The sequence below is a fragment of the Mytilus galloprovincialis genome, chromosome 5 (genome assembly GCF_965363235.1).
Source record: "Mytilus galloprovincialis chromosome 5, xbMytGall1.hap1.1, whole genome shotgun sequence".
Taxonomy (NCBI): domain Eukaryota; kingdom Metazoa; phylum Mollusca; class Bivalvia; order Mytilida; family Mytilidae; genus Mytilus; species Mytilus galloprovincialis.
Genome location: NC_134842.1, coordinates 67,119,250 through 67,146,464, shown reverse-complemented (window position 1 = coordinate 67,146,464; position 27,215 = coordinate 67,119,250). Strand labels below are relative to the sequence as shown.

At 32.7% G+C, this 27,215-nt stretch overlaps 1 protein-coding gene across 1 annotated transcript; it reads left to right on the top strand.

Annotated features, from left to right (window-relative positions):
• Positions 1–21,864: 21,864 nt before the first annotated feature.
• LOC143074668 (uncharacterized) lies at positions 21,865–25,737 on the top strand. The gene is made up of 3 exons (XM_076250014.1): positions 21,865–22,101; positions 22,915–22,986; positions 25,000–25,737. Exons 1-3 carry the CDS (start codon positions 21,912–21,914, stop codon positions 25,476–25,478), a joined length of 741 nt encoding a protein of 246 aa, XP_076106129.1. The 5' UTR covers positions 21,865–21,911; the 3' UTR covers positions 25,479–25,737.
• The last annotated feature ends 1,478 nt before the right edge of the window (positions 25,738–27,215 follow it).

Below are 27,215 nucleotides of genomic sequence, written 5' to 3'. Positions count from 1 at the left end.
AAAAAACTAAAACTGAGGGAAACGCATTAAATATAAGAGGAGAACAACGACACAACATTAAAATGTAACACACACAGAAACGGACTAAGCATTAGACAAAATCCTATGAGAATAACAAATATAACATCAAAACCAAGTACATGAATTTGGGATAGATAAGTACCGTGACACGTCTTATAGTAATAAGGGACAAATGTATTAACTGAACCAGTACTAAGAAAAAGTAAATTTTTAAGTAAAAGAAAACCATGCATTTTAGAATTTTTTTTATGCAACAATACATATTTCTTATTATGACATTACCGCATTGCTTATAAAAAAAAGTACAAAGCTGGATTGAAAAGCATTGAGAACTAAAACGTTTTGCCAAATATAGCTAAGGTGATATATTCCTGAGGTAGAAAAGACTTGGTATTTCAAACATTCAGAAGTTATGTAAACAGATAATTTATAGATATGACCATACCAATGATAATTATTACTTTTACTTTCAGCTTTTATAATAAGAGAGGGACGAAAGATACCAAAGGGACAGTCAAACTCATAAATCTAAAACAAACTGACAATGCCATGGCTAAAAATGAAAAGGACAAACAAACAACAGCACACACGACACAACATAGAAAACAAAAGAATAAACAACACGATAATAAGACTACCTTTGAACTTGTTAATTGTTTTTTTTTAATAATTTGGATTTTTTTTTTACTGCAGATCTAGAATTCCAAGAATCTTCACCAGTCTGTTCGGTGGAGATTCTTTCCAGAGCCTTTTCCTTTTTATTACTTTGTAAACTCGCTGGGAAAGGCTTTTGTTATCAGCTGCCATCTGCAGAAAATGAGCACGTGTTGTGTTTGATTCTGCCTGCAATGAATGCTTAAAGAAGTTAAATAATGCAGGAAATAAAGGACTGCATAAGTACGATACTGAGTGTTGCATGTTATCCAGAGGATTCATTCCAGTTGTTTGAAACAATAGTTAAAAACTATGAAATTCAAAAGGGTGTACACCATAGTGTACCACAAAGGGTAGATAAAGTTAGTAGGAATGAAAATTAAAACTGGAAACATTATTAATGTCTGAACATTTGAAATATACACAAGTGATGCATAATTTACACAACTTTAATATATTATAAATTAAAAATTATGTTGGTAAAATCATGATGGCCAAAAATAAACTAGAATGATTAAGCTCCAGTGACATGTCAAATTATTTTCCTGACAGGAGTATGGTAGTTAAATATGATTTCGATAAGACGTGTCACGGTACTTATCTATCCCAAATTCATGTATTTGGTTTTGATGTTATATATATATATATGTTATATTTGTTATTCTCGTGGGATTTTGTCTATGTGTGTTACATTTTAGTGTTATGTCGTTGTTCTCCTCTTATATTTAATGCGTTTTCCTCGGTTTTAGTTTGTTACCCCGATTTTGTTTTTTGTCCACGGATTTATGAGTTTAGAACAGCGGTATACTACTGTTGCCTTTTTCTACTACATTAATACACTAAACAGATTTTTTAAAAGTGCTAGTTCACGAGGTAACATTTGACAGAAAGACAAATTACCCTATACATACGTTATTCAAACTCGAGCAGCCAACTGGTTTTCCCTCTTACTCCTTAATGATGAAAGGTTGTATGAATGAATGGATGTAGAAGAACACACGCCGAATACCATCAGGCAAAAGATGAGACATCTTGTTGGTGGATTTCGCCAAGCTGCAGGAAATGCCATTTCTGAATTTGTTACACATTCTCACTTTTAATCACGTTACAATCCCATTGAAACATGCGAAAGATCACACGGCATCCCTACACTGCCTGCGCAGAGATAAATAAAACTGCTGGCATTTCTGCAAATGACAAGACAAAAATAGCAAATGCAAAAAAAATCCCTAGCCTTTACGATGCAAACTGGAACAGTCGCATATCAAGCGTAGCCAGACAGACTTGTAAAAAAAAATTCAAGAGCAACGTCCAAAAGCAGCAATGTACAGGAACTATTCCGGTTTGTGACGGAAGAGGGAGAAAGGGTGAGAAAAGATAACTGCTATGTGGACCTCTCAAAATTTACCCTTTGCGAGGTTTCATTTTTTAACAGAAAGAGGGTAGGGAAAGTGCAAAGACTTACCGTAGCTGGTTACCTTAAAGGAAAAATATCTACTGCTCTCGACAAAGACATCTTGTCGTCATTAACGGATTACGACATATATCTCTGTAAGAGCCACACAAGAATTGAAATACGGGGTAAATTCGGAAGAACAGTTCCAATAATGTTAACAAGATCGATGATAATCAAGCTAGACAAATTGATAGAGCTAAGAGAAAAGGAACACATAACCAACAAATATGTATTTTCAAGACCAGTTCCTTCCACAAAGCCATACAGAAGGTCAGATGTTTTAAGGGAGATAAAATGAAAGGTTTGTCTTAAACAACCAGAGGCATTGACATTCACAGCTCTTAGAAAACATATTGCCAGCTTTACGCAGCTGTATGAAAAAAACGACGCATGCAGGATCAACTAGTTTCTTGGCCGAGACATTAAAGTCCATCGAGAATGCTAATGGCCTCCATTGTACATAATTCAAAAAGCAAAAAATCCAAAGTTTTTGATACATGGCAGCGACGGAAAAAGCAAGACTTCGTGAATATACAGATTAAGAAATTCAATGTTGGTAAGATTTCGTATTGATTCAGGTGTTAACGTCCCTATGTAGCTGAAAAATCAAAGAACAACATTCTTCACACACAATCCTTTTGATTTATTTTTAGAAAAGTAATTCTAAATATATTTTCGTTCGTATTTTGAAATGAAACACTTGTCACTATTATGGTGTTTCACTTAAGTCTTTAGGATTTTCTTATCCCAGGCATAGATAACCTTACCCGCATTGCGGAATTTTGGATCCTCAATGCTCTTCAACTTTGTACTTGTTTGGCTTTATAAATATTTTGATATGAGCGTCACTGATGAGTCTTATGTAGACGAAACGCGCGTCTGGCGTACAAAATTATAATCCTGGTACGTTTGATAACTATTTAGACATTTAGATTAAAAAGTCAAAATAAATGCCGACTTCAAAAGCTGTTTTAACATTAAAAAAACCCAACAGCAACCTGTTGTTTTTTTTAAATCACAGATCACTATTTTTCATGAAAGAGGGTCGTAAAAGGGGCTATGAACACGGAAACACGTGAAATAAAAATTGCAAAAACGTTGCACAGAAAATAAAAATGGTGAAAAACGAAGCACGAGAAATTATATTTTAAATATTTTGACAAAAAGTACTAGAGGTTTTGATCAGATCTTTGGGTTCATTTTTTAAGAAAGCTCGCTTGTTATTTTTTGGAATTTTGGTCAGATTTTCGGAATTCTCTGGTTTACCCATTTGAATGCCTTAACAAATTTTGCCCGGTGACCCCATTTTTCTTTTTAAAGTTCTTTTACATGTATAATGAATGATAAACTGTCTGTTAAAGTCTTATATTTTTTTTTTATTTTTTACTAGTTTTTGAGGACTTAAACTTTTCCATGATAAAGCTATGAAAAGTCAAAACAGAACATTTTCCCGCAAACATTTCAATGGCTAATACCTCGAAAACAAGCATGGTGACCTTTATAGTTTGTTTGCTCTTTTGATTCCTTTATTAATTCCCTATCAATATATGCTTATGTTTTGAAAGTTAATTATTTTGAAACTGAGAAGCCAACTCCCTAAATTGACCTGAAGATTCTGTGGTCAACTCTTAGCGTCCGCTAGTTACTCTGATTTAAAAAAATATATTCATAGTATTCATAGTAATTACTTGATAGCCATTAATATCCATGAAACAACCATTAATATCCATGAAACACATAATTTAAAACAATCTCCCGACTGACTTTGAATTGTGGGACAAGCACGAGAAATTGAAAGTATCAATATTAAACACGGAAAATAAATAAGGGGAAACAAGAATCCCGCACATTGAACAAAACACGAGAAAACGAAAAATAAAACGTCAAAACACGAAAACACGTAGAATAGAAAGGCCGAAAACGCTACACGACAGTAACCCTTTACCACCCTCATTAAAGCGTCACTTGTAAGTCTTATATAGACGAAACGAGCGTCTGGTGTGCACAATATTTTTTAGATATCATTAATCAATTTCCTAAACGGTAGTTGTGTAAATTGTCAGAATTATACTAAACTTCAAAATTGAGAAAGAAACGTACCATGAGTTATAAATAAGAGAACAACTTTTCGCAAGATAGAAATATGAAAACTTTTATCTTAAATTGTCAGGCATCATCCACTTCAATTATAAACTATCGGAAATCGCCGTATACAAACGTTACCTTTTATATCAGACAAATTAAATGAGTATAAATTAAACTTTTCTTTATATGAAAAATATACTATGTACATATTGAAGTACTAGCTCATCATATCTCAAAATGAGTTAAAACAAGCCAAAAAAAAAAATCTAATTGAAAATTAAACAACGCGTTCGTGTATCAATTTTACATCGGACCTATTAGTGGCTTTTCAACACTTAAATCAGAACTTATGTGGATACGTTGGGGATTTTTTCATCACCTCATTTTAGCTTATTTGTAGTTAAGTTCGCATCTTCCTATTTTTGATAGGTATACATTCATCTTGGGATTTTTTTAAAGGTAAAATGTTAAAGTATTTACAAACAAAATCGGAATTAAGTTGTGCGCCAAGTTTTATAACTGATTTTTTTTTAAAACTATATTTGAACTATATTTGAACTACATTTCATAGATTTCATGTTGTATATTAATATCCCTCTTGTTAAATGAGAACAAGTCAGGAAAATGGCCATTGTTACATTATAGTTCGTTTCTGTGTGTTTTACATTTCGGTGTTGTGTCGTAGTTCTCTTATATTTGATACGTTTCCCTCAGTTTTAGTTTTTGACCCGGACTTGTTTTTTCTCTATCGATTAATGGATTTTGAACAGCGGTATACTACTCTTGCAATTGGCCAATCGACTTGAATATGCAATCTTACCGAAATATTATCTTCACATATATAAAAAAAAAGATGTGGTATGATTGCCGATGAGACAACTCTCCACAAGAGACCAAAATGACACAGAAATTAACAACTATAGGTCACCGTACGGCCTTCAACAATGAGCAAAGCCCATACCGCATTCCGCTATAAAAGGCCCCGAAATGACAATGTTTAAAAATTCAAACGAGAAAACTAACGGCCTTATTTATAAAAAATGAACGAAAAACAAATATGTAACTGATTAAAACAAACAAAAACAACTGAATTACAGGCTCCTGACTTGGAACAGACACATACATACATAATATAGCGGGGTTAAACATGTTAGCAGGATGCCAACCCTCCCCTTACCTGGGACAGTGGTATAACATTACAACATAAGAAAGAAGTATACAAATCAGGTTAAAAAGGCCATGTTTGGGGTGGTATTTGGATAAGTATATTAGTAAATACAATGTTTTAAAATGTTAATCAGTCAGTGCTTGCTGAATTTACTTCTAGAAACCTGGAAACATTTTCTCTACTATCAATTAACGAGGATTTTTATTGTTCGGAACGAATATAAATTAGCGTTCTTATGCTCAGATACATCTGAGGTTAAGTGGTAAAATAACTTTAATGACAAACACAATTATAATGGCCATCCATCTTGATTTGAACATTCTGAAAGTTAAGATATGTTTCAACTCGAATGATGAACCACGGTAACTCAATGTAGTCATTAAAGTTTCACAGGGTATGAAAAAAAAATGTATTTTAGTAGTATTATGGTATAAACTGTAATTTTTACGGCGCCTAAACCTGTGTACATGGACCATCGACAAGTCTCAAAACATGTATTATAATGATTGAAATTAAAATTACAACCGAATTGACAGTTGATTGTTGTATATGAGAATAACACCACATTCAAATTTTCATTCTAAGTATCGACCGTTCTGTAGATGGAAAATAATATTAACATCAAAACAAATATATCTTAATGAGATATTTAAATGATAATAATTAAAATCGATATTTTTTTTATAAATGATTCTAATGTAAACATTTATGTATTTGCATTCTGTTCATGAATCATGATGATTTGTACACTATAAGATGTAATTTAGACTAATTAATTATTAATAATTGTTGTTCAAATATCCACTAAAACATAATATATTTGGAAAAAATCCAAATATTTGAGTTTTAGTCTTTAGTCCTCCCGATTTTTTAGGGAACACACGTAATGAAATTTTCTTAGATAAGTACGTGTGATCTCTTTCAATCAGCTTTATGTAAAACCTTGATTATTACACCGCACGTGTAATCGTGAGTTATATGTTTAAGGACAATATATATATATATTAACATGAGATTCTACAGCACAATGTATGTTTTAATGCTGCTAGTCTTAGACATTGTACAAGGTCAAAATCTCACGGTAGCTAAGGCTCTCTATTCCGATTTGATAACTGGATATAAGAAGCAACTTATGCCTATGACAAACTTTTCGGAACCGTTGTCGATTGGATTAACGATTTACTTAATGTCATTCAACTCTTTCGAAGAGGTTGACGAAACTTTATCTGTTACATCTGTTGTTTCTTTGAAATGGATAGATCCATCTCTTAAGTGGGACCCGGCCGCTTATGGCAATTTGACATCTCTTGCTCTAGATCCAGTGGATATTTGGTTACCTCCCGTGTTTTTGTTAAATGGAGTTGAGAAACTTGAACCTATAGGAGGCGACACAAAGTTCCATGTGATAGTTGATAGCAATGGTGAAATTAACTATAGTCCAGGAGGTGTGCTGAATGCTAAATGCCCAACAGACATAGCGAAATTTCCATTTGACGAACAGACTTGTGATCTTCAATTTGTACCATGGGGATTATCATTGCAGTATGTCATATTGTATCCCGAATTTGAAAATATTCAATTACAGTACTTTACTTCACATTCTGATTGGAAAATAGTAGAACACTCAACTTATTTACTGGACATAGGTGGACTAGGTTGCATTTGGGCACATATGAACATAAAACGACAGCCATTGTACTACGCCATTATGACAATATTACCGACTTTGCTGTTCTCTCTTTTGAATCCTTTAGTATTTGTACTTCCTGTGGAGTCTGGCGAACGAGTATCACTTTCGATTACAATTTTACTATCGTATGCCATATTCCTTACGCTCGTGTCTGCCTCGATTCCAACTTCATCTAATCCAATGTGTACTTTACTAACTGTTATGATTGCCATCATTGCTATAAGTGGTATAATTGTGTTAGGAGCAATTTTAAGCGTGAGGTACTATTATAGTTCAGATATTCAAACCATTTGCTGTACTGTAAAATATCTGGTCAGAATGAAATTGCGTCACGGAAAGAAACGAAATGTTGTTCAATCGAAAGCTGACGTTATTGTGGAGAAACTTTCTGGGAAAGATGTTGCACATACCTTGGATTTTATATTTTTAATAATAACTTATGGTTTGATCTTTGTGATCATATTCTCTTACTTCATTTATGTTCTTTCGTAGAGGTTGGTAATTTTTTTTTAATTCCCAGAATGAAAACCAAAAAATGCTGTCAAAGGAAAATAAAAGGCAAATAAAAAATAAAGAGTGGAATTGTGCTACCCGCTGTAAAAATATTTTATAACAATTTATAATTGTAGTAACTAATGATAATACACAAATAATGTAAAGCTGTTTAAAAATGTTTACTTCTGCATTGCACAAGGACTCCGTTCAAATTGTTACATCTATAATAATGGTGAGGAGAAATAGGGGTTGCATTCTGGTGAGAAACTTTAGTTCGAGACAAAGATCGTAATTTTGACAAGGCTGTCCATGGTGTTGATACGCAGAATTACTTAAGTTTTTCGAATAACTGCTACAAAAATAAATTAAGGTTCTTAATTTAATCTTGTATAAACACTTTGTTTAACATTCTGTCACCATTTATTCTTTGATCTGACCCTTGTATCGATCACGGCATTAGAGCATTTGATCTGAAAGGCCAAGAGTTCGACCCAAATAAGAAAAAAAAATATAATATCGTTTATACTAGGGGATATACAATACTAACAATGAGCAAGCAAGGTGTAGTTTTACCATGGTTACTTTTAACATACAAACATGTTTACAGTTGAGAATTCTGAAATGAGACGAGGGAACGACAAGTATTTCCTGCGAAATACCTATGATAACCGCACTAGCGTTACGCACGCTGTTCATACAATCCTATGGTTTAAAACAGAATCTTCGAAATTTTCTCCGCAAAACAAAAGAACAAGTTAGCAAACACCTATCACTTTAAAACAAATTCAGAATATGTTTTCAATTATGTCCCTATAGCTCTTGATCGTACACTGCAATCTATGTGTTAAAGAATAGAACACTAATTGAACACTTTTTACTTATTTTACGAAACGCGCGTCTGGCGTACTAAATTTTAATCCTGGTACCTTTGATAACTATTTGAACGTGTAATGGTGTTCCAAATGTTAACACCACTGTTGATCAATTGAATACTGGTAAATCTGTAAGCGTTTCATTATCGAATACTAATATTCAACACTTATAAAATTGGTGTTAAGATTTTAAACACTGAGGAGTTCCATATTTGAATGTAGATGTATCATTATTGAACACTTGGTGTTATATTTATTAACACTTTTGTGTCCTATTCTGTAACATGTAAATGTTTCATTATTGTTCTTGCATAAATTGTTTTCAATTTTTTGAATACCTTGTGTTCCATTTTTTTAATTCCTTGTGTTTGATACTTGAACGCTTAGTGTTCAGTTTTTTTAACATATCGATACGTTCAACAGCGTCGTAACACTGTTCGAACACACAGAACACGATCAAAGCCAAAGTGTTAAGAATCAAAACACTTGGTGTTTACGTTTAGAATACTTAAAATAAGTGTATGAAAAGTTGGTGTTCAGAAGTAGAAAGTGTTTATGTAAGTGTTTACAATTTTTCATCTGGCACATTTATGCAAAAACAATGAAGACATCTTCAATGATTAACAATTCTGTAGTTTAAATCACATGTGTAATGGCAATAAGATGTTAAAAATTATACAGTTTTAAATTGAAAGTTTTTTTGTGATTTTGAGATACAAATTGTATATAAGATATTTAAAGTGTAATGACACAATATAAAGTTAAACAAAGGTTTCTATGTAAGTTTACAGAAAAATAAAGTTCCAATTATGTTTTCGTTAAAACTTTTATGAAAACAAAATGATCAGAAAAAACTAGCCAAAGGAGTATATTTAACATATTTCACAGTTTGAACAAAAAGAACTTGGAAGTCCATTCAAATGCAAATATGCAAGACAAAATTCAAAAAGATATATATACTTATGTCTGACAGATAAATATTTTACTGAAGAATCAAATTTGGTAGATTTATGCTATTTGTTTATTTTTGCCTACAAGGAAACAAACAAAGTTACAATATCAGACATCTTTTTTATTTCATTAAAGCTAATAGAGCCTATTATTTAAATTTTGCATTACTAGTAGTAAAAAATACTTGTCAGTATGATGCTCTGTTTGGAAACATGTTAAAATGAATTAAAATTTAGCATGTCTTTCAATTTTTGTTATAATTGTGTTTTCTTCTTTTGCAATAAAAACTTCAGAAAGTATAAAGTAAAATCACAAAAATACTGAACTTAGAGGAAGATCAATTGGGAAAGTCCATAATCACATGGCAAAATCAAATAACAAAACGCATCAAAAACGAATGGTTACCTTGCTTATTTATGAATTACAAAAAATCCAAATAAGTTACCCAGTTTTAATGTTTTGTGTCAGATTGCAGTATATTTCTATTATTAGTAATATGATGGCTTATTCTGAGAACTATAATTTATTTAATTTTTAATCCAGTGCTTAGATCTAACATTTTGTAAAAAAAAAAAACCACCAAGTAAAACATAGCATTTATTTTTTCATTTGTAATTATCTCCCATTCCGGGGGAAATAGTGACTTGTAAGTTCAAAAATCCAGTTACCGACTGCCTCGCTGGCATATTCTGTTGTCCATTTCACACTTACAAAAGGTCATATTTCAAGACAGCTTCTCTATTCATTTTGATGAACCACTTTAAAAAAATATATATATTTCCGAAACTTACCCTTTTTCTTCAGTTCTTCAAAATCTTTAACTTCCAGTGATTTTTTCTTGGTCCTCGTTCTATTCCATACTTTAAGATTCGCATTTCGATGTATAAAGGACAGCCAATCAACTCTATTATTATAACTATTCCTCTTTCCAAAAATTAAAATAATTATTGATTTTATATAAATTAATTTAAAGTTTATCATAACATTAGTCAGTTAAAATAAGAAAAATGTACATCTTCTTATTTTCTTTTCTCTCTCTGGTGCACGGGTTTAAAATATCTCACAATAGACGTATGTGTGTTGATAGTCATTGTAACCAGTTTTCCTCTTACATATATAGACACTCAGAGGCCAATAATATTCCAACGAACAGAAGGATCGAAAATAAAAATCATTTGTTAATTCAAGTGTATGATGTAAAATATGCTGATTGAAAGCTGCTGGACCAGAAGTGCACTGTATTACAAAGTACTTGTCCGTTTTTAAAACAATAATATCTTTCACTATACCAAATACAGGATCGCCATTTTCATACCTTAGAACTAGAGCACATGCAGGTTCGTATCTCATCCCATGAATGGAAGTAGAGTTTGTTTCATATACCGCTAATTCGTCTTGTAAGTAAACACCGATTAACTGAGAACACGAATTAGACAGGTTCGGATACTTTCCATTGAAGTTGATTTCCCTCCCACTAGAAACTAGATTACCATCATACAGAAAGTTATAAGATTTATTGTCATTCACTCAAGTTTGTCTCATACACATATACAACTGGTGGTGTCTACTTAGTGTATACGGCAGATTTTTGAAGTTAATCTTTTTTCCTTTGAAATAGCTATGTTTGCCCTCAAAACGCATGCAGCTATGGTGTTTTACTGGGCCAACTGTATTATTTGGTTAGGAAAGTGAAATATGCAGTGTTTTTTGGATGACTCGGGATATAAAGATTAACTTTTCCTGATATATATGGCTATCATTATTCTAAGCAACGTGGCAGTTTCCCTGTGACAATGCAAACTTGAACAAAGAAGAACTATATGAAAGAGTCGAAAAAAAAATGTCCAATGCTAGTTATCTTCAGAAATGTTTTGACCAATCATATGGGAAGTACTTGACACAAAGTGAATAGTAGAGACGAGGATTGTTTTAAAATTGCAAAGTCTTCGATATCACTCTTGTCAAAAGTTGCATCAGGTTTATTCCTTTGATGTAGAGAAGAATAGCAAAATGTTTTGCCTTTTTTATTTAACCACTTTAAAGTAAACAGTTTTTTTTAGTAAACTTGATGGTAGAAGACGCATGACAATTCATTTGGTAAAATGCCCTCTAAGAAAACGTGCATCGGATCTTGGACAAGGCCAGAAGTTATCGCACAATTTATCAGTTTCATTAAACTACTTCTCCCGTTTATACCACCCATCTTACTCCAGTATTTTCGGGTAGCTTTGGATACTTGATCAAGAAAATCACATTGTTCTACATGTCTTTGGTCAGTTCTCATTATCCATTCATGGTCAAGAGCCTTGTTTTTAAGATCAGAACCCAATGTGTCACACAATCTACAGTTTTTTTGAGGCCAATGGAACACCTTTTTTAAATTTGCCAAGCCAATTCGCAGCTAACGTATCACTCGGCGCAGGCTGATGTTACAGGCTCCTGACTTGGGACAGGCACATACATAAATAATGTGGCGGGGTTAAACATGTTAGCGGGATCTCAAACCTCCACCTAACCTGGGACAGTGGTATAATAGTACAACATAAGAACGAACTATAAAAATCAGTTGAAAAAGGTTAACTCATCAGATAGAAAAATACAAGTGGACGTGGCCGGGTACTTATACATCCCGACACAAAAAGACACAATGAACAGATCTGAGAGTACTCGCAGTTATCTGACAGCTAGTTCAAAGCCACTAACAACTATTAAAAAAAAATCATGCCTCTAAGACTAAACACTCAATCCGTACACATCCAACATACAATGGATTTAGTGTAAAGACGTCATAAACAGCCGGAGAAAAACATGACCTTGTGCAATGCCAAGTTACAGGTATCGACAGATTGTAGATCCATGAAAATGTATATGTATATAACATACTAGTAATATTTAGTTAGCTTTTAATCTACTGATAACAAAATCAATATTTATACCAATAAAAACAATATTCAATGATCTTATTACAGTGTTGAATAGGTAACCTTTTAAAATAAGTTTATCTAAAGGAGCAACAAGTTTACATTAACTGTTTGGGAAACGTTATATTTTGCTTCTAATGAAATTGTGAAAAATGCATTTTGATGACGTAAAAAGTAAAAACTCAAAAATACTGAACTCCGAGGAAAATTCAAAAAGGAAAATCCAAAATCAAAAGGCAAAATCAAAAGTCCAAACACATCAAACGAATGGATAACAACTGTCATATTCCTGACTTGGTACAGGCATTCTCTAATGTAGAAAATGGTGGATTGAACCTGGTTTTATAGCTAGCTAAACCTCTCACTTGTATGACAGTCGCATCAAATTCCATTACATTGTCAACTCATCAATATTGTCAAATGAATTGGAATTTTCAGGGTCAAATTTTAGGTTATCATTTTGTTTTGCCGGTTCTATGGCTTCTATGAAAGTGAACTTTATAAGTATTCCATCTATGGGTTGGAAATTCTCAACGTCCAACACCACAAGAAACCGAAAAATTCGGGTCATGTTTATGAAATCTAACATGTAATAATCAAATTTGCTGAACTCGTTTGTGCTGAAGGTACATAGATTGCAAATGAAGTTTTCCTCTTCCATGATAATACCACATAAAGAAGATTGTTTGAGTTCAGTGTGCTATCAAATACGTAGATATAACTTCAATAAATTTCTGTAAAGACAGAAGTAATTACTCACAAAACGTTTTCGTCGAAGATTTATGTTCCTGTTCCCATGAAAATTCGCGCCTGGAAAACTTCAATCTTATTAAAAACCGATCTCTCATCGCTCCTGTTTCTGATATGTCGCGTGGGAGATCTAACGAAACCCGCTTTGAGGTCACATGTGAGTGACCTCGTAGGTGTGTCTTTTTCGACCAATGAAATTGAGTCTTCCACGATCTTGGAAGTTTAACGTAAGGCAAAGGGATGTAACTCATTTTATTTACGACGAAATCGTCAGTCATAATAATTCATAAACTTTTTTGATTGGCTTATTAATAGGTCGTCAACTCATTTGCATATCTTTATAAATTCATGACTTTTAGTTCACTCACATGTGACCTCAAAGCCGGTTTCGTTAGATCTCCCACGCGACATATCAGAAACAGGAGCGATGAGAGATCGGTTTTTAATTAGATTGGGAAAACTTATATCATCATTCAAAAATGTGTGTCCTTAATTTGAACACTATGTATTTAAAAGAATCATGAATAATGATGAAATGATAAAAGAAATATCTCGTGACATGAACTACATCGATTTCGTTTTTTATACATCTAGAGCAGGAAAGGTTGCATACTAAGCGACAAAGGGAAAGAGAAAGACAACACACAAAATATGATAAAAATAAAGCCCTATATAACGGGAACAGACAAATGAAACGACGCAATTTACTTGCAAAGTGTCAGATATATTTGTATTGGAGTTGGATCAAGATCTGACCTAGCAGGAGATAGAAACAAACAAGCTGAATTTCAGGACATTGAACCCAATGCACTTGAGGTAACAACGGAAGACAAAACGTGGTTATTTATTGGTGCCTATAAACAACCTAGCATGCCAGACAGTAAATTTAGTACTGACTTTAACTTAACAACAAAGTCATTTAAAAGTATGATAATGTTTTGATAATGGGTGATTTAAACTTCAATTAAGAATTGAATGCTTCTTTTTGTAAATTTATTGGGGTGTAAAAGCGTTGACCGAAGTACATTTTGTATGAAGCGCGGAAGCGGCTTTTCGAGCTGGTTATGGCTGCCAGTCAACATTACTCAAAATTTTGGAAGATTGGAAAAAGGCACTGGATAACAATAAATATTAGCGGCTATATTGATGGACCTAAGTAAAGCATTTGACTGTCTCCCACATGATTTACTTCTTTTGAAACTGGAAAAATATGGCCTTAGTCCATCTGCTCTGTAATTTATCAAAAGCTATCTGACTGCAAGAAAACAGTGTGTAAAAATAGGCCAGAGTATCAGTCAAATGCATGATATATATAAAGGTGTTCCTCAGGGATCTATATTAGGCCCTGTATTATTTAATGTTTTCCTAAATGATATTTTTCTTTTTGTCAAACACTGTGATTTATACAACAATGCTGATGATAACACCCTCTCAAAAACAGGTACTACTTTGGAATTAGAAATTATACCCTTAGAGGAAGATAGTAATTCCCTAATCTCATGGTTCTCTTTCAACAAAATGCAGGCAAACACATAAAAAATCCAGGCAATTTCCATAGGTAAAAAACACACACTCAAAATATTATTTTCAATCTAAAATTTAAATCATAAAATGTGACGACGAAGTGAAACTTCTCGGTGTAACAATCGACTTCAAACTGGATTTCAACACTCACATCTCAAATATTTGCAAAAAAAGCTGCACGACAACTAAACGTTTCAAAAAGAATTGGCACTCATCTCACCAGACTTTCTAAAAACTTACAATAAACCACTCATTTATCATGTCAAACCCCAGCTACTGTCCTCTTACATGGCACTTCTGCAGTGAACAAAACACAAAAAAAAAAAAAATAGAAAAAATACAAGAAAGAGCACCAAGATTTATTTACGACGACTACACAAATTCTTACGATACACTTCTTGAACAGTCTAAGCTACCAGCACTAAAAATCAGAAGATTGAGAACCATGGCATTAGAGACATATAAAATAATTAATAAATCAAGTCCAGAATTCCTACATAATTTAGTTATATTAAAGAAAATTCATATAACTTCAGGTACAAAGGCATAGCAACAACAAGGTATGGTAAGAAAAGCTTTAATTATGAGGCAGCAAAACTCTGGAACTCCTTGCCTCATTTAATGAGGCAAGGAGCTTATCAACTATTGGCCAGTTCAAAAATTTTATCTTCACCTGGTGCTTTTCAGAAAAATGTACATGCAGTTCTTAAGCTTGTAAATAATGTACTTACTTGCTGCCCCATAACTTGATCTCGAAGTCTGCTGTTTTTTTTTGTTTTTTTTTCTTTTTGCAGTTATTTTTATTCTTTATTTAGCCATTTATTTCTTTTGCTTATGCATTACCTCTGCTATAGCTGCATGCAGTATTTTGTTTGTGCTTATAATGTTTAATTTTGCATGTGCTACTCTGATATAAATACTATTTGCTACTATGTATGTGCTGATATTAGACATTTGTTTTAATATATCTTGCTTAGCTTTTATTCTGCATGTGCTATCTATGCATTGATATATATATATATATATATATATATATGTGCTGTCTGTCTGTCTGTTTGTGTTGTGTGTGTATCTGATGTTATTACATGTATATTTTGTTTATTTTAAATATCAGTCGGTTAAAGAGCTCTTAAGAGCTCATGTTCTTTGTTATTATGTATATATGCAACCCGACTTTAAATAAAGATTACTTTACTTTACTTTACTTTAAGATATGGTAAATTTACAATGTCAATGACAGATGTTAATCACCAGGAAATTTTAGCAGCCTGGTATTACTGTTTTGTACATCTAAAATTTTAATTTATCTATGGAAAACCCGTATACTTCCATTATTTCCTTCCTTCATTATTTACCAGGGAACCCCATTTACGACAATACAACATTTTAAGGTGAATTAAGGGTATAAAAATTGTTAAATCGATTTCCAAAACTTTAGGTACAATGTAATTCATGATAAAAAGACACCAAAAAACTGTGAAAAAACTAAGAGAGACGGAATCAAACAACAACATATAAAAACTCTCAATGAACATACCTACTCACAAACTGCATATGATGTTGTATTTGTTCATTACGCATTATATATTTTTAATCTGTCAAACTGATTAAACAATAAAAATTGTTAGAGAAATTTCTTTTTCTTTGCAATAAAATATAGTAACATTATCAAGGCAAGTGTGCAAAAACTGAAAACAACACTGTGTTGCGTTTCGGTGTTGTGTCGTTGTTCTCCTCTTATATTTAATGCGTTTCCCTCGGTTTTAGTTTGTTACCCCGATTATGTTTTTTTGTCCATGGATTTATGAGTTTTGAACAGCGGTATACTACTGTTGCCTTTATTTAAACAATTTCCTGCGTCCGCAGCAAATCCATATTTATGCATTAGAGCATCACTTATATTTGTTGTTTTATTAATAATTTAATACTTCTCTTTTATCACAGATATCGGTAATGAGGAAGAAATATTATATTGATTCTATATAATTGCGAAAATTCACTAATTCTCAAACAAAGATTAGTTTTCAGTGTTGTGTAATCAATGTTTGGTGAATAATATTAGTGATCTGATAAAACTGTGCAGTGTCCTGAATTAATCTTATCTTCGATCTATAAAGTTGATAAACTAATAGCAGTAAGTTCTCGTCAAATCTTTCAAAACAAATGAAATGATATACTTTCATTTGTTAACATTGATATTTCTTGAGTTTATTTTCTGTGATTTTGGAAACGAAAATAAACGTATTTTGTTGAATGACCAGATGTGGTAGGCGATCGTTTAGCATATTAAGAACGATTAAACCAGTAGCAAACACAGTTGTTTAATCATATGAAGCTATATGCCAGGCAGAATATGTAGAGCTAAAGAACGTGAATTTGGTGTCTACAACATTTTTAAATGAAGTCTAGTTTTAACCATCAAGATAAATATATGCAACAATAGTATACCGCTGTTTAGAAGTTATAAATTCATTTACAGAAAACATATCCGGGTTAAAACTAAAACTGAGGGAAACTCATCAACTATCAAAGGAAAACAACGGAACAACAGAAACAAAAGTACAACAAAAAGTTATTAAAGGTTCCAGGCTTTTGAAACGCCAGACGGGCGTTTTGTCTACATAAGACTCATCAGTGACGCTCAGATCAAAATAGTTAAAAACCGTAAACAAGTACAAAGTGGAAGAGCATTGAGGACCCAATATTCAATATGCTTGGGATAAGAACATCCAAGATTTCGAATAGTTGATACTTTTGCAAACAGTAAACTTATAAAAATGACCATCATAATTGATTCTCGTTTCTCGTATTTTATATAGATTAAACCGTTCATTTTCCGTTTGATGTAAACCCCGAAGTGATGAATACTGGGCTGGTAATACCCTCGGGGACGAAACGTCCACCAACAGTGGCATCAACCCAGTGGTGTTAATAGTTGTGAAAGGTACTAGGCTTATAAATGATACGCAAGACGAGTTTCGTCTACGCAACAATCATTAATGACGCTCAGATCAAAATACTTAGAAGCCATAAACAAGTACAAATTTGAAAGCATTAACAAAATGTTATGACAAAAACAAATGCCAACATACATATAAATAAACTATTTCATAACAACTGCAAGCTAGCGTAAGCCTCTAACATAATCTTTAAACATGCTGTTTGCAAGAAAACAACATGATCAATGTATTCTTCCATAAAAAAAACAAGAGGCTCTCAAGAGCCTGAATCGCTCACCTTAATTTTTTTGGTTAAATCTCTCATCAATGATTATTTTGGCTTTTCAATTTATTTAAATGTTCTTTGAATGGCCCTATTTTCTTTAAAAGCAAAAAAAAGATCATTTTCTCCTATGTTCTATTTTAGCCATAGGAGCTATGTTTCTGACATACAAGGAAATGAAATATAAAATTTATACTAGATACTCTGAAACTCATTTAGCCTAAGTTTGGCTGAAATTGATACAGCAGTTTCAGAGGAGAAGATTTTTTAAAGTAAGTCAACATGATGAACAAATTGTGAAAAAAGTCTTTAAAGGGCAATAACTCCTTAAGGGGTCAATTGACAATTTTGGTCATATTGACTTATTTGTAGATCTTACTTTGCTTAACATTTTTGCTATTAACAGTTTATCTGTATCTATAATTATATTCAAGATAATAACCAAAAACTGCAAAATTTCTTTAAAATCATCAATTCAGGGGCATTATACCTGAAAAACCAGTTACCCAATTCGGCTGAAAATTTCAGGACAGGTAGACCTTGACCTAATAAATACTTTAACTTCTTGTCTTATTTGCTCTAAATGCTGGAATTTTTGAGATATAAGCCAAAAACTGCATTTTACCCTGTGTTCTATTTTTAGCCATGACGGCCATGTTTTTTGACAAAATAAAAAATAAAGCACAAACTTTATTTTATACACCCTACTGATCATTCAGTTGAAGTTTGGTTGAGTAGTTTTAGAGGAGAAGATTTTTTAAAGTAAGCAAATATGATGAACAAATTGTGAAAAATTGTCATTAAAGGACAATAACCCCTTAAGGGGTCAATTGACAATTTTGGTCATATTAACTTATTTGTAGATCTTACTTTGCTGATCATTTTTGCTGTTTACAGTTTATCTTTATCTATACTAATATTCAAGATAATGACAAAAAACTGCAAAACTTCCTTTAAATTACCAATTAAGTGGCAGCAACCCAACAATGGGTTGTTTGATTCATCTGAAAATTTCAGGGCTGATAGATCTTTGACCTTATGAACATTTTTACCCCATGTCAGATTTGCTCTAAATGCTTTCGTTTTTTAGATATAAGCCAAAAACTGCATTTGACCCCTATGTTCTATTTTAAGTAACGGCGGCCATGTTTTTTGACGGATCAAAAATCGAAGCACAAACTTTGTGCAGGATAATCTAAGGAACAATCATGCTAAGTTTCATCCAAATCCATTAATAGTTTCAGAGGAGAAGATTTTTTAAAGTTAGCAAATATGATGAACAAATTGTGAAAAATTGTCATTAAAGGACAATAACCCCTTAAGGGGTCAATTGACAATTTTGGTCATTAAACTTATTTGTAGATCTTACTTTGCTGATCATTTTTGCTGTTTACAGTTTATCTTTATTTATAATAATATTCAAGATAATGACCAAAAACTGCAAAATGTCCTTAAAATTACCAATTAAGTGGCAGCAACCCAACAATGGTTTGTTTGATTCATCTGACAATTTCAGGGCTGATAGATCTTTGACCTTATGAACATTTTTACCCCATGTCAGATTTGCTCTAAATGCTTTGGTTTTTTTAGATATAAGCCAAAAACTGCATTTGACCCCTATGTTCTATTTTAAGTAACGGCGGCCATGTTTTTTGACGGATCAAAAATCGAAGCACAAACTTTGTGCAGGATAATCTAAGGAACAATCATGCTAAGTTTCATCCAAATCCATTCAGTAGTTTCAGAGGAGAAGATTTTTAAAGTTAGCAAATATGATGAACAAATTGTGAAAAATTGTCATTAAAAGACAATAACCCCTTAAGGGGTCAATTGACAATTTTGGTCATATTAACTTAATTTAGATCTTACTTTGCAGTTTACAGTTTATCTTTATCTATAATAATATTCAAGATAATGACCAAAAACTGCAAAATTTCCTTAAAATTACCAATTAAGTGGCAGCAACCGAACAATGGGTTGTTTGATTCATCTGAAAATTTCAGGGCTGATAGATATTGACCTAATGAACATTTTTACCCAATGTCAGATTTGCTCTAAATGCTTCCGTTTTTGAGATATAAGCCAAAAACTGCATTTGACCCCTATGTTTTGTTTTAAGTAACGGCGGCCATGTTTTTTGACGGATCAAAAATCGAAGCACACACTTTGTGCAGAACAATCATGCTAGGTTTCATTCAAATCCATTCAGTAGTTTCAGGGGAGAAGATGTTTGAAAAATTGTTAACGACGACAGACGACGACGACGACGGACGCCAAGTGATGAGAAAAGCTCACATGGCCTAAAAGGCCAAGTGAGCTAAAAACAGAAAAGGGATATTGGATATTTATCTGTGACAATAAAGGAACAGCGCGTTTATTGTTTTTCCTCTGAAAGTAAATACTGAGCCAAAATCTTTAAACTTAAACCTCACTGCAAGTTTTAAACGTCCTTTAGTACCGGTTTCAGCGGAATATTTTTCAAATAAATTCGGGAAGACTTTGTTAGATGTACCACCATCAAATCGTGCCTGGTAAAAAAAACTTACTGGAAAGTAGAAGATATTTAAAAAAAAAATCCTTAAATTAGGAGATTACTGTATTGTATTTTAAGCTCCGACGGCATCAAATCCCCAATTGATGCCGTCGGAGCTTAAATACAATATTGTTATCTCCATTCTAATAAAACTGACAGAAAACAACGTTAAAACATGTATTTAAAATCTGGCATATGCCGTCTGCGCTTGCGCATCAATTGTCAATTGATGCCATGTAAATATGTGACGTTATCCAATCAAAATGAACGTTACAAACGTTGTTGCATTAGAATGTTAATTCATCGTTTTATCAATAAATGCAGGACAAATGAAATTTCAAAGGTCAAAGAGACACGAATTATACCAAAGGGACATTCAAACTCATAGTTCAAACATCAACTGACAAGGCCGTGGCTAGAAAAGAAGAAGACAGACAAAAATAATACACAAACAACTATAGACACAAACCTCACCAAAAATGGTGTTGATCTCAATTGATAGTATTCATGTGAATATGTCAACAACAAAACAAAGCATACAAAAGTGAAATAAATGGTTTTTGAATGAAAGGGCTACGTATGCATGTACACATTTCACCATTGTATAACACATTTTGCAGGTATTTCTTAAATTAATGCAGCAAAAAGCCATTTGAATATTCATCAATATCCAACTTCGGGATTTTTTCAAACATGATATATTATAAGATAAGGAAATCAAAACATTTAGAAAACCGGAAGAAAACGAACGAAATCCATACAAAAATATCAAATGATGATCTGCATAAACAAACAAAAAGTTAATCCGGTATGATGTATGTATGGAAGGTACGTTGAATTCTACTCTTGGGTATTGTTTATGTTGTTAAGATATTTTGATCAATAAATCTGACATGCTTAATAAAGCCAAAAGGAAAATAATCCACTGAGTGAATTTCTAAGGGAAACATATCCATGATTAAGTGTGAACCACACATATCGTAGCCGTTAACATGTACGCGATATTTACTATAACAAAATGTATAAGCCTATAATATGTGACGCTTTTCTTGTCATACTGACTCTGAATTACAAATACAAATATATGTCGCTTTGGTTTAAAAGCCAGTTGGATTTTTATACCCCACCCAGGTGCTCGATGTTTGCAGGTTAAAGGTTTTGGTTAAGGTAGATTTTGATGAAGTTGAACTCCACTCAAATTGAAACTTAGTACGCATGTTCACTTTGATATACTCTTTTTAGTTTTAATAATAAGTATGAGTTTTGATCCCAATTTCACGGTTATTTAAACAAAGAAATAAAAGTGCGAAAAGGGCATCTGTGTTCTGTTGACACATTCTAGTTAACTATTTATTATCATCATTAATATGCATGCACATATTCATTTAATGCAGCCATGAAATAAGGCCAGTAGTAAGTGTGGCATTTAATCTTGTTTTACGAATACTATAAGTTCAACATTTGATCTGAATAAACTTTGCACTTTCCTCACATAAGTCTTATCTTCAATGTATAAGCGTGATAATTTGATACTAGTTTTCATGCCTAGTCTTTGAAAGAACAAATAAAATGAATTACTTTTATTTGTTAACTTTTGCATTATTTCTGGAATGTAGTGTATGTGCTTTAAACCATGAAAACAAACGTCTCTTGTTAAATGACCCAGATGCTATTGTTCGTTTGGCCAACTTAGAACAGCAAAACCAGCTGCTAACACAAAAGGTCTTGGATCTGGAATCTAAAATGGCAACAAGGCAGGGTAAGTCTAAAAAGGTTTAAACATTATTTTTTGCAAAAACACACATTTCATAATACTATTACTAACTACAAAAAGAGGACGAAGACAAATTAACGTACAGTTTAAAATAAATATACTATCCCACTATCAAAACATTAATTTATCCTGATTTGTTAAAGTTACAATAGCTATTGGTACATGCACGCTTGAAGCCGTATTTGGCACAACTTATTGGAATTTGCTGCCCTCACTGCTGTTCATCTTTATACTTGGTTGGCTTTTTAACTATCTCATTCTGAGCATCACTGATGAGTCTTATGTAGACAAAAAGCGCGTATCAAATTATAACCCTGATACTTTTTATGACTGACAAACCGAGTTTAGTTTTGAACGTGTCATTGCAAGGTCAAATTACGGAATAGGACGTGCTATATACCAATACGTGTATATACGATATTTTTACTACAATTTTCCAATCTTTCTTGCTCCTTTTACAATGTTTTGTAGATTTGTGCTAGTGCTAATTTTTAAGTGGAGTTCATGAAAAACTGTCTATTTGGTAACGACAACAAACACATAGCAAACTCATATGTTATTCCTTTATTTAAATAATTGTAATATTTTCTAGTAGTTAACATTTTAACATGGTAGAGTTTTGGAAAATCTTTCGGAAAGGAACATAGGCAGTAAAATTACTTATTTCTCAACATGAACAATTAAATTAAAAATGTACTTATTTTTCGACGTGTTTGTTTTTCGTTTTCAAGTTTTTTATTTTTTTAAAAGCCCCATTTACGTATACATTTATACATTTCTTTCCATTGTTATTTACAGATCACGGATCCACATATGTTCGATGGGGAAGAACTCAATGTGAAGGCACAAATACTGAACTTGTTTATTCAGGTAAGTTTTGTGTTTTCTTTATGCATTTAATACAGAAAAGAAAAGAATAATATTTTATAAACTTTGACAAGATCTTCGATAAAAGAGAAACAGTCAAAACTCACAAATCGAACATAAACATAAAAAGAAAAGGGCAAACAGATAAACAGTAGTACATATGATACAACATAGAAAACTAAAGAATAAGCAACACGAACCCCGTCAAAAACTAGGGGTGATCTCAGGTGCTCCGGAAGGGTAAGCAGATTCTGTTTCACATGTGGCACCCGTCGTGTTGCCTATGTGATAACAAATCCGGTAAATAGTCTAATTCGGGAGGTCAGATTCCTGAAAGGGAAGGGGATTGTAGTAACGACGTAAGGGTACGTATCCGATATCATTTGTGAAACGGATATTGCATAAACCAACCAACTCGTGATGGCGTCCGTGATACTTACGAAGTGATGATTTCAACTTCACCATTTGGACCTCTTGGTTTAAAAGCTTCCTTGTGAGCAGCAACCCTCTATCAAGAAAATCATGATAGGAAATTCAAGCCCGGGAATATCGTATCAATAGGGAGATATAACATATGCAAATCAAAAGTAACAAAACAGAACATAGATATAGTTATAAATATATGTGGTATGAGTGTCAATAAGACAACTTTCCATCAAAGTCACCATTTGTAAAAGTAAACCATTATCGGTCAAAGTGCGGGCTTCACCACAGAATCTTGGCTCACACCAAGAAATACTAAATGGTTATAAAGTGAACTGTCTGTTAATTGCATGCGACAATTTTTTTTATTGTTCTGTAATCATGATCGATAATCGTTAAAAACGGTCAAACAAGAAAGAACCTAACACGAATAATAAATTAAATGGAAAGATTTCCGTGATCATTTCTGATCCTCTTTTTTTGTTGTTGTTGACAAGTAATCATATAAATCTTGATTTTCGATATCTGTTCATATAAATATTTCTAGTGAGCTGCATATCTTGAGTAAATACCAGTTGTCAGTTTATAACGGGGTTTCCAATGCACTAAGAGTATTAGTTTTTGAGACATATCGCTTTGGTAATCTTTGGAATATAAGCTGAAAGGCTCCGACATGAAAATGTGAAACATTTTCTGAAAACCTCTGACCTTATTAAAAAAAAAACAATTTAAGTAAAAAATTGAAAACAACACGGTTAATAATTTTTTTGCGTCCGAAGCGCTTTTCTGGATGTACTTTCATCAGGAACGCTCAAAGCCAAACATTTGAAATGCGAAGATGTATAAGTACCGAAACCGTTGAAGAGCTATATGTAAAAAATACCTAAAACAAATAGCCAAATCCATCTGAAGCCAACTTTGCCTGAGGGAGTTGAAACCTTAGTTTCTTAATAATTCCAAAATTTATAAAACATATGATAGACTGATCGAACGAAAAGCAGTGAACTAAAGTCTACTGACTTAGGACATGCACATACTGAATGTTGCATGAGACCAAACCCGTTATATTAATGACCAGAACTCAAAATGAGGCTATTTGGACAGAATTTGCAGTTTTCCATGATATGTAATTTCAATTAAATTAATATCTGATCACATATTCAATCGGTAATAGATCGACCTACGGACTTTAATATTTGATATAATGAAGTTCCATTTCCTTTGATATAAATTAATGCGGTAAATGTTGAAAGTAGAAAGTACACGACAAATGAACCACAAGAGATATTACGAAATAACTATCCCATCAACATTGGTTTTTTTTAATCTTAACACGGCGTCGTCGTCTTAATTTACTTTAATTGATTAAATGTATTGCCAAAACTTATTTAACATTGATCAGAAAAACAGAATGAAGGGGATGTCAATGAACATGATGAAGTAAATAAAAAGTGGCGAATTCTTCATGGTATTGCTTTAATCATTTCGATTTTTATGTCACATGGTTTGTTAAGTGTGAACGGTATTATATTTTAACTTTATCTGGGATGCTATAAACTAAAATCATTTTGCATGATTTTTTGTTTTTAACAGGATATGCTGCTGGACAGCGTTACAATCATATCACCTATGCCACTCGTTATGGTGGACCCGCTAATACCCTATGTCTACCTAAAGATCCTGAACTATCTAACATGTCATTTACAAGCAGCTGGAGTTTACTCTTTGGAGCTGAATATCAAGTTAACGGATTTGCTCATGATTCAGCATATAATGATATTCCATGTGCGGTATGTAGAAATACCCATGCCTCATCTTCAATTATGATACCTGGACGACATTCCTGCTACTCCGGTTGGATAGAAGAATATAATGGTCTTCTTGGTGGCGGTCATGAAGGTGATACTGCTTCGTCTTATATCTGTGTGGACAATAATCCAGAGTATGTTTCCTCTGGAGAAAAGAGTGAAGGTGGCCTCATGTTGTATGTTGTTGGTTTAAAATGTGGACCTCTACCGTGTCCACCATACCATAACAATCATCAGGTTAACTGTGTTGTTTGTTCAAAATAGAAAAGTCAAAATTGATTTTTATCTTTACCCTCTGAAAATAGATACGAAATATTTGAGATAAGGATGTTTCATCTTTCTCGTCATGAATACTTGCATGTACCCTTAGATGTAGTTTTATAGACTTCAACCTGATATTGCACTTACTTCAAAGTATGTTTCTGCATGCTTGATCTAATGAGTCTATAAAAGACAATATAATAATAATTTTATAAAAACGAAATGATTTTAAATAACATATTATAAATTTCTTGCGTCTAAATCGTAGTTTATTAATATGAAGCTCACGAGGGACGTTAAAAAGTAGATGTGACAAAGGCGAAAGAAAAACTGTGATATTTAGCTGGCATTTAATCAAAGGCAAACAAACACAAAAGACACGCATAAGGATACCTTTAGTCCATAAAGAATGCGTAAGATCTGACAATTTATGTCCATCAACAATATAATGAGAACACAGAAAATTTATAAAAATCGAAAAGAAGCTTTCTTTTGTCATCCCAAACAATTATAGAAGTTAAATGGAAAACAGATCAGTCACACTCGAGTTAGTATGCGAAATATGAAAAATGGTGAAATATTGTGATATATGAAAAATGGCGATAGCTAACGTTTAAAGTCCCGTACTTCTGGCACGACAAAGCAAACAATTCTCAAAATTGAATGGGAGGTGTCTTCCGTAAATCCTAAAATGTAGAACTTATATGACCAGTACTTCAAGCAAAGGAGAAGGAAAGATCAGGCATATTCTTTGGTCCCTTGTTTTCGAAAATCTAAATGTATTATAAATCTACCAAATAACTTACTGCAGATGTTCATAAAGCAATATGATACCATTATGGTCCGTAGAAGAGGTGAATGTCCAACATTGTCAACACGAGAATGTTATTTCACTGAGGGCACAGCCCGAAGTGAAATAAGTTTTAAGGGTTGACAATTTTGGATATTCATCGATTCTAAGGGGCCACAATTGTTTAATTATACCGAACTAACAGTGGAAGGGCTTTTTGACGTTGACCTATAGTTGTTAATATCTGTGTTATTTTGGTCTCTTGTGGAGAATTGTCTCATTGGCAATCATACCACAGGGTTAGACATTAACATTAGATGGTATGTAGTCCGTAGGAAAAATTAGATTAAATTTCCTGTCATCTGATCACCTCAAAAGCACACAAATGTCCATTTGAGTTAGTTTGTTTTTTTAGAAAAAAAGCTAACATTTAGTGCCATCAATTGCATCTTCCTGAACTTCCTCCCTGAAGAAAATTTCGTAAAAAAATGAGATGCGAAATCCTGCAATCTGAGACGATTTCTAAGGCCTTGAGTAATTGAACCTTTTTTATTCCAGAATTGTTTAGAAAAAAAAAACCAAAAAACAATCAGTAAATATTTGAATTTTTCATCAATTCTTTAAACAGTTCATAAGACATCTGTCGAGGTGATAGAATGTCTTTGTTGGTATTGCAGAGATAATCTTCATCATCACTAATAGTGTAATTCTCTTCCTCTAACTTTTCAGACTCAAGATGTACAAAGTTATAATTAATTTCATTATCATTCTCAATTTCTTCATCTTCCTCATTGTCCTCCATCTCAACTTCAACAAGTTTCAACATCAATGAGGATGTTGTCATCTGTACTACTCTGACAGATATAAAAATCATTTCTTGTATTAAATGAAAAGTTAAACAAGGACAGTCTATATGGGATACTTCACATGGTTTAGTTTTATGTTTATGA

Coding starts and splice junctions, on each gene's coding strand:
- LOC143074668 (XM_076250014.1), top strand. CDS start 21,912: ATGAATTACTTTTATTTGTTAACTTTTGCATTATTTCTGGAATGTAGT. Junction 22,102..22,914: donor TAAAATGGCAACAAGGCAGG/GTAAGTCTAAAA, acceptor TGTTATTTACAG/ATCACGGATCCACATATGTT. Junction 22,987..24,999: donor TACTGAACTTGTTTATTCAG/GTAAGTTTTGTG, acceptor TGTTTTTAACAG/GATATGCTGCTGGACAGCGT.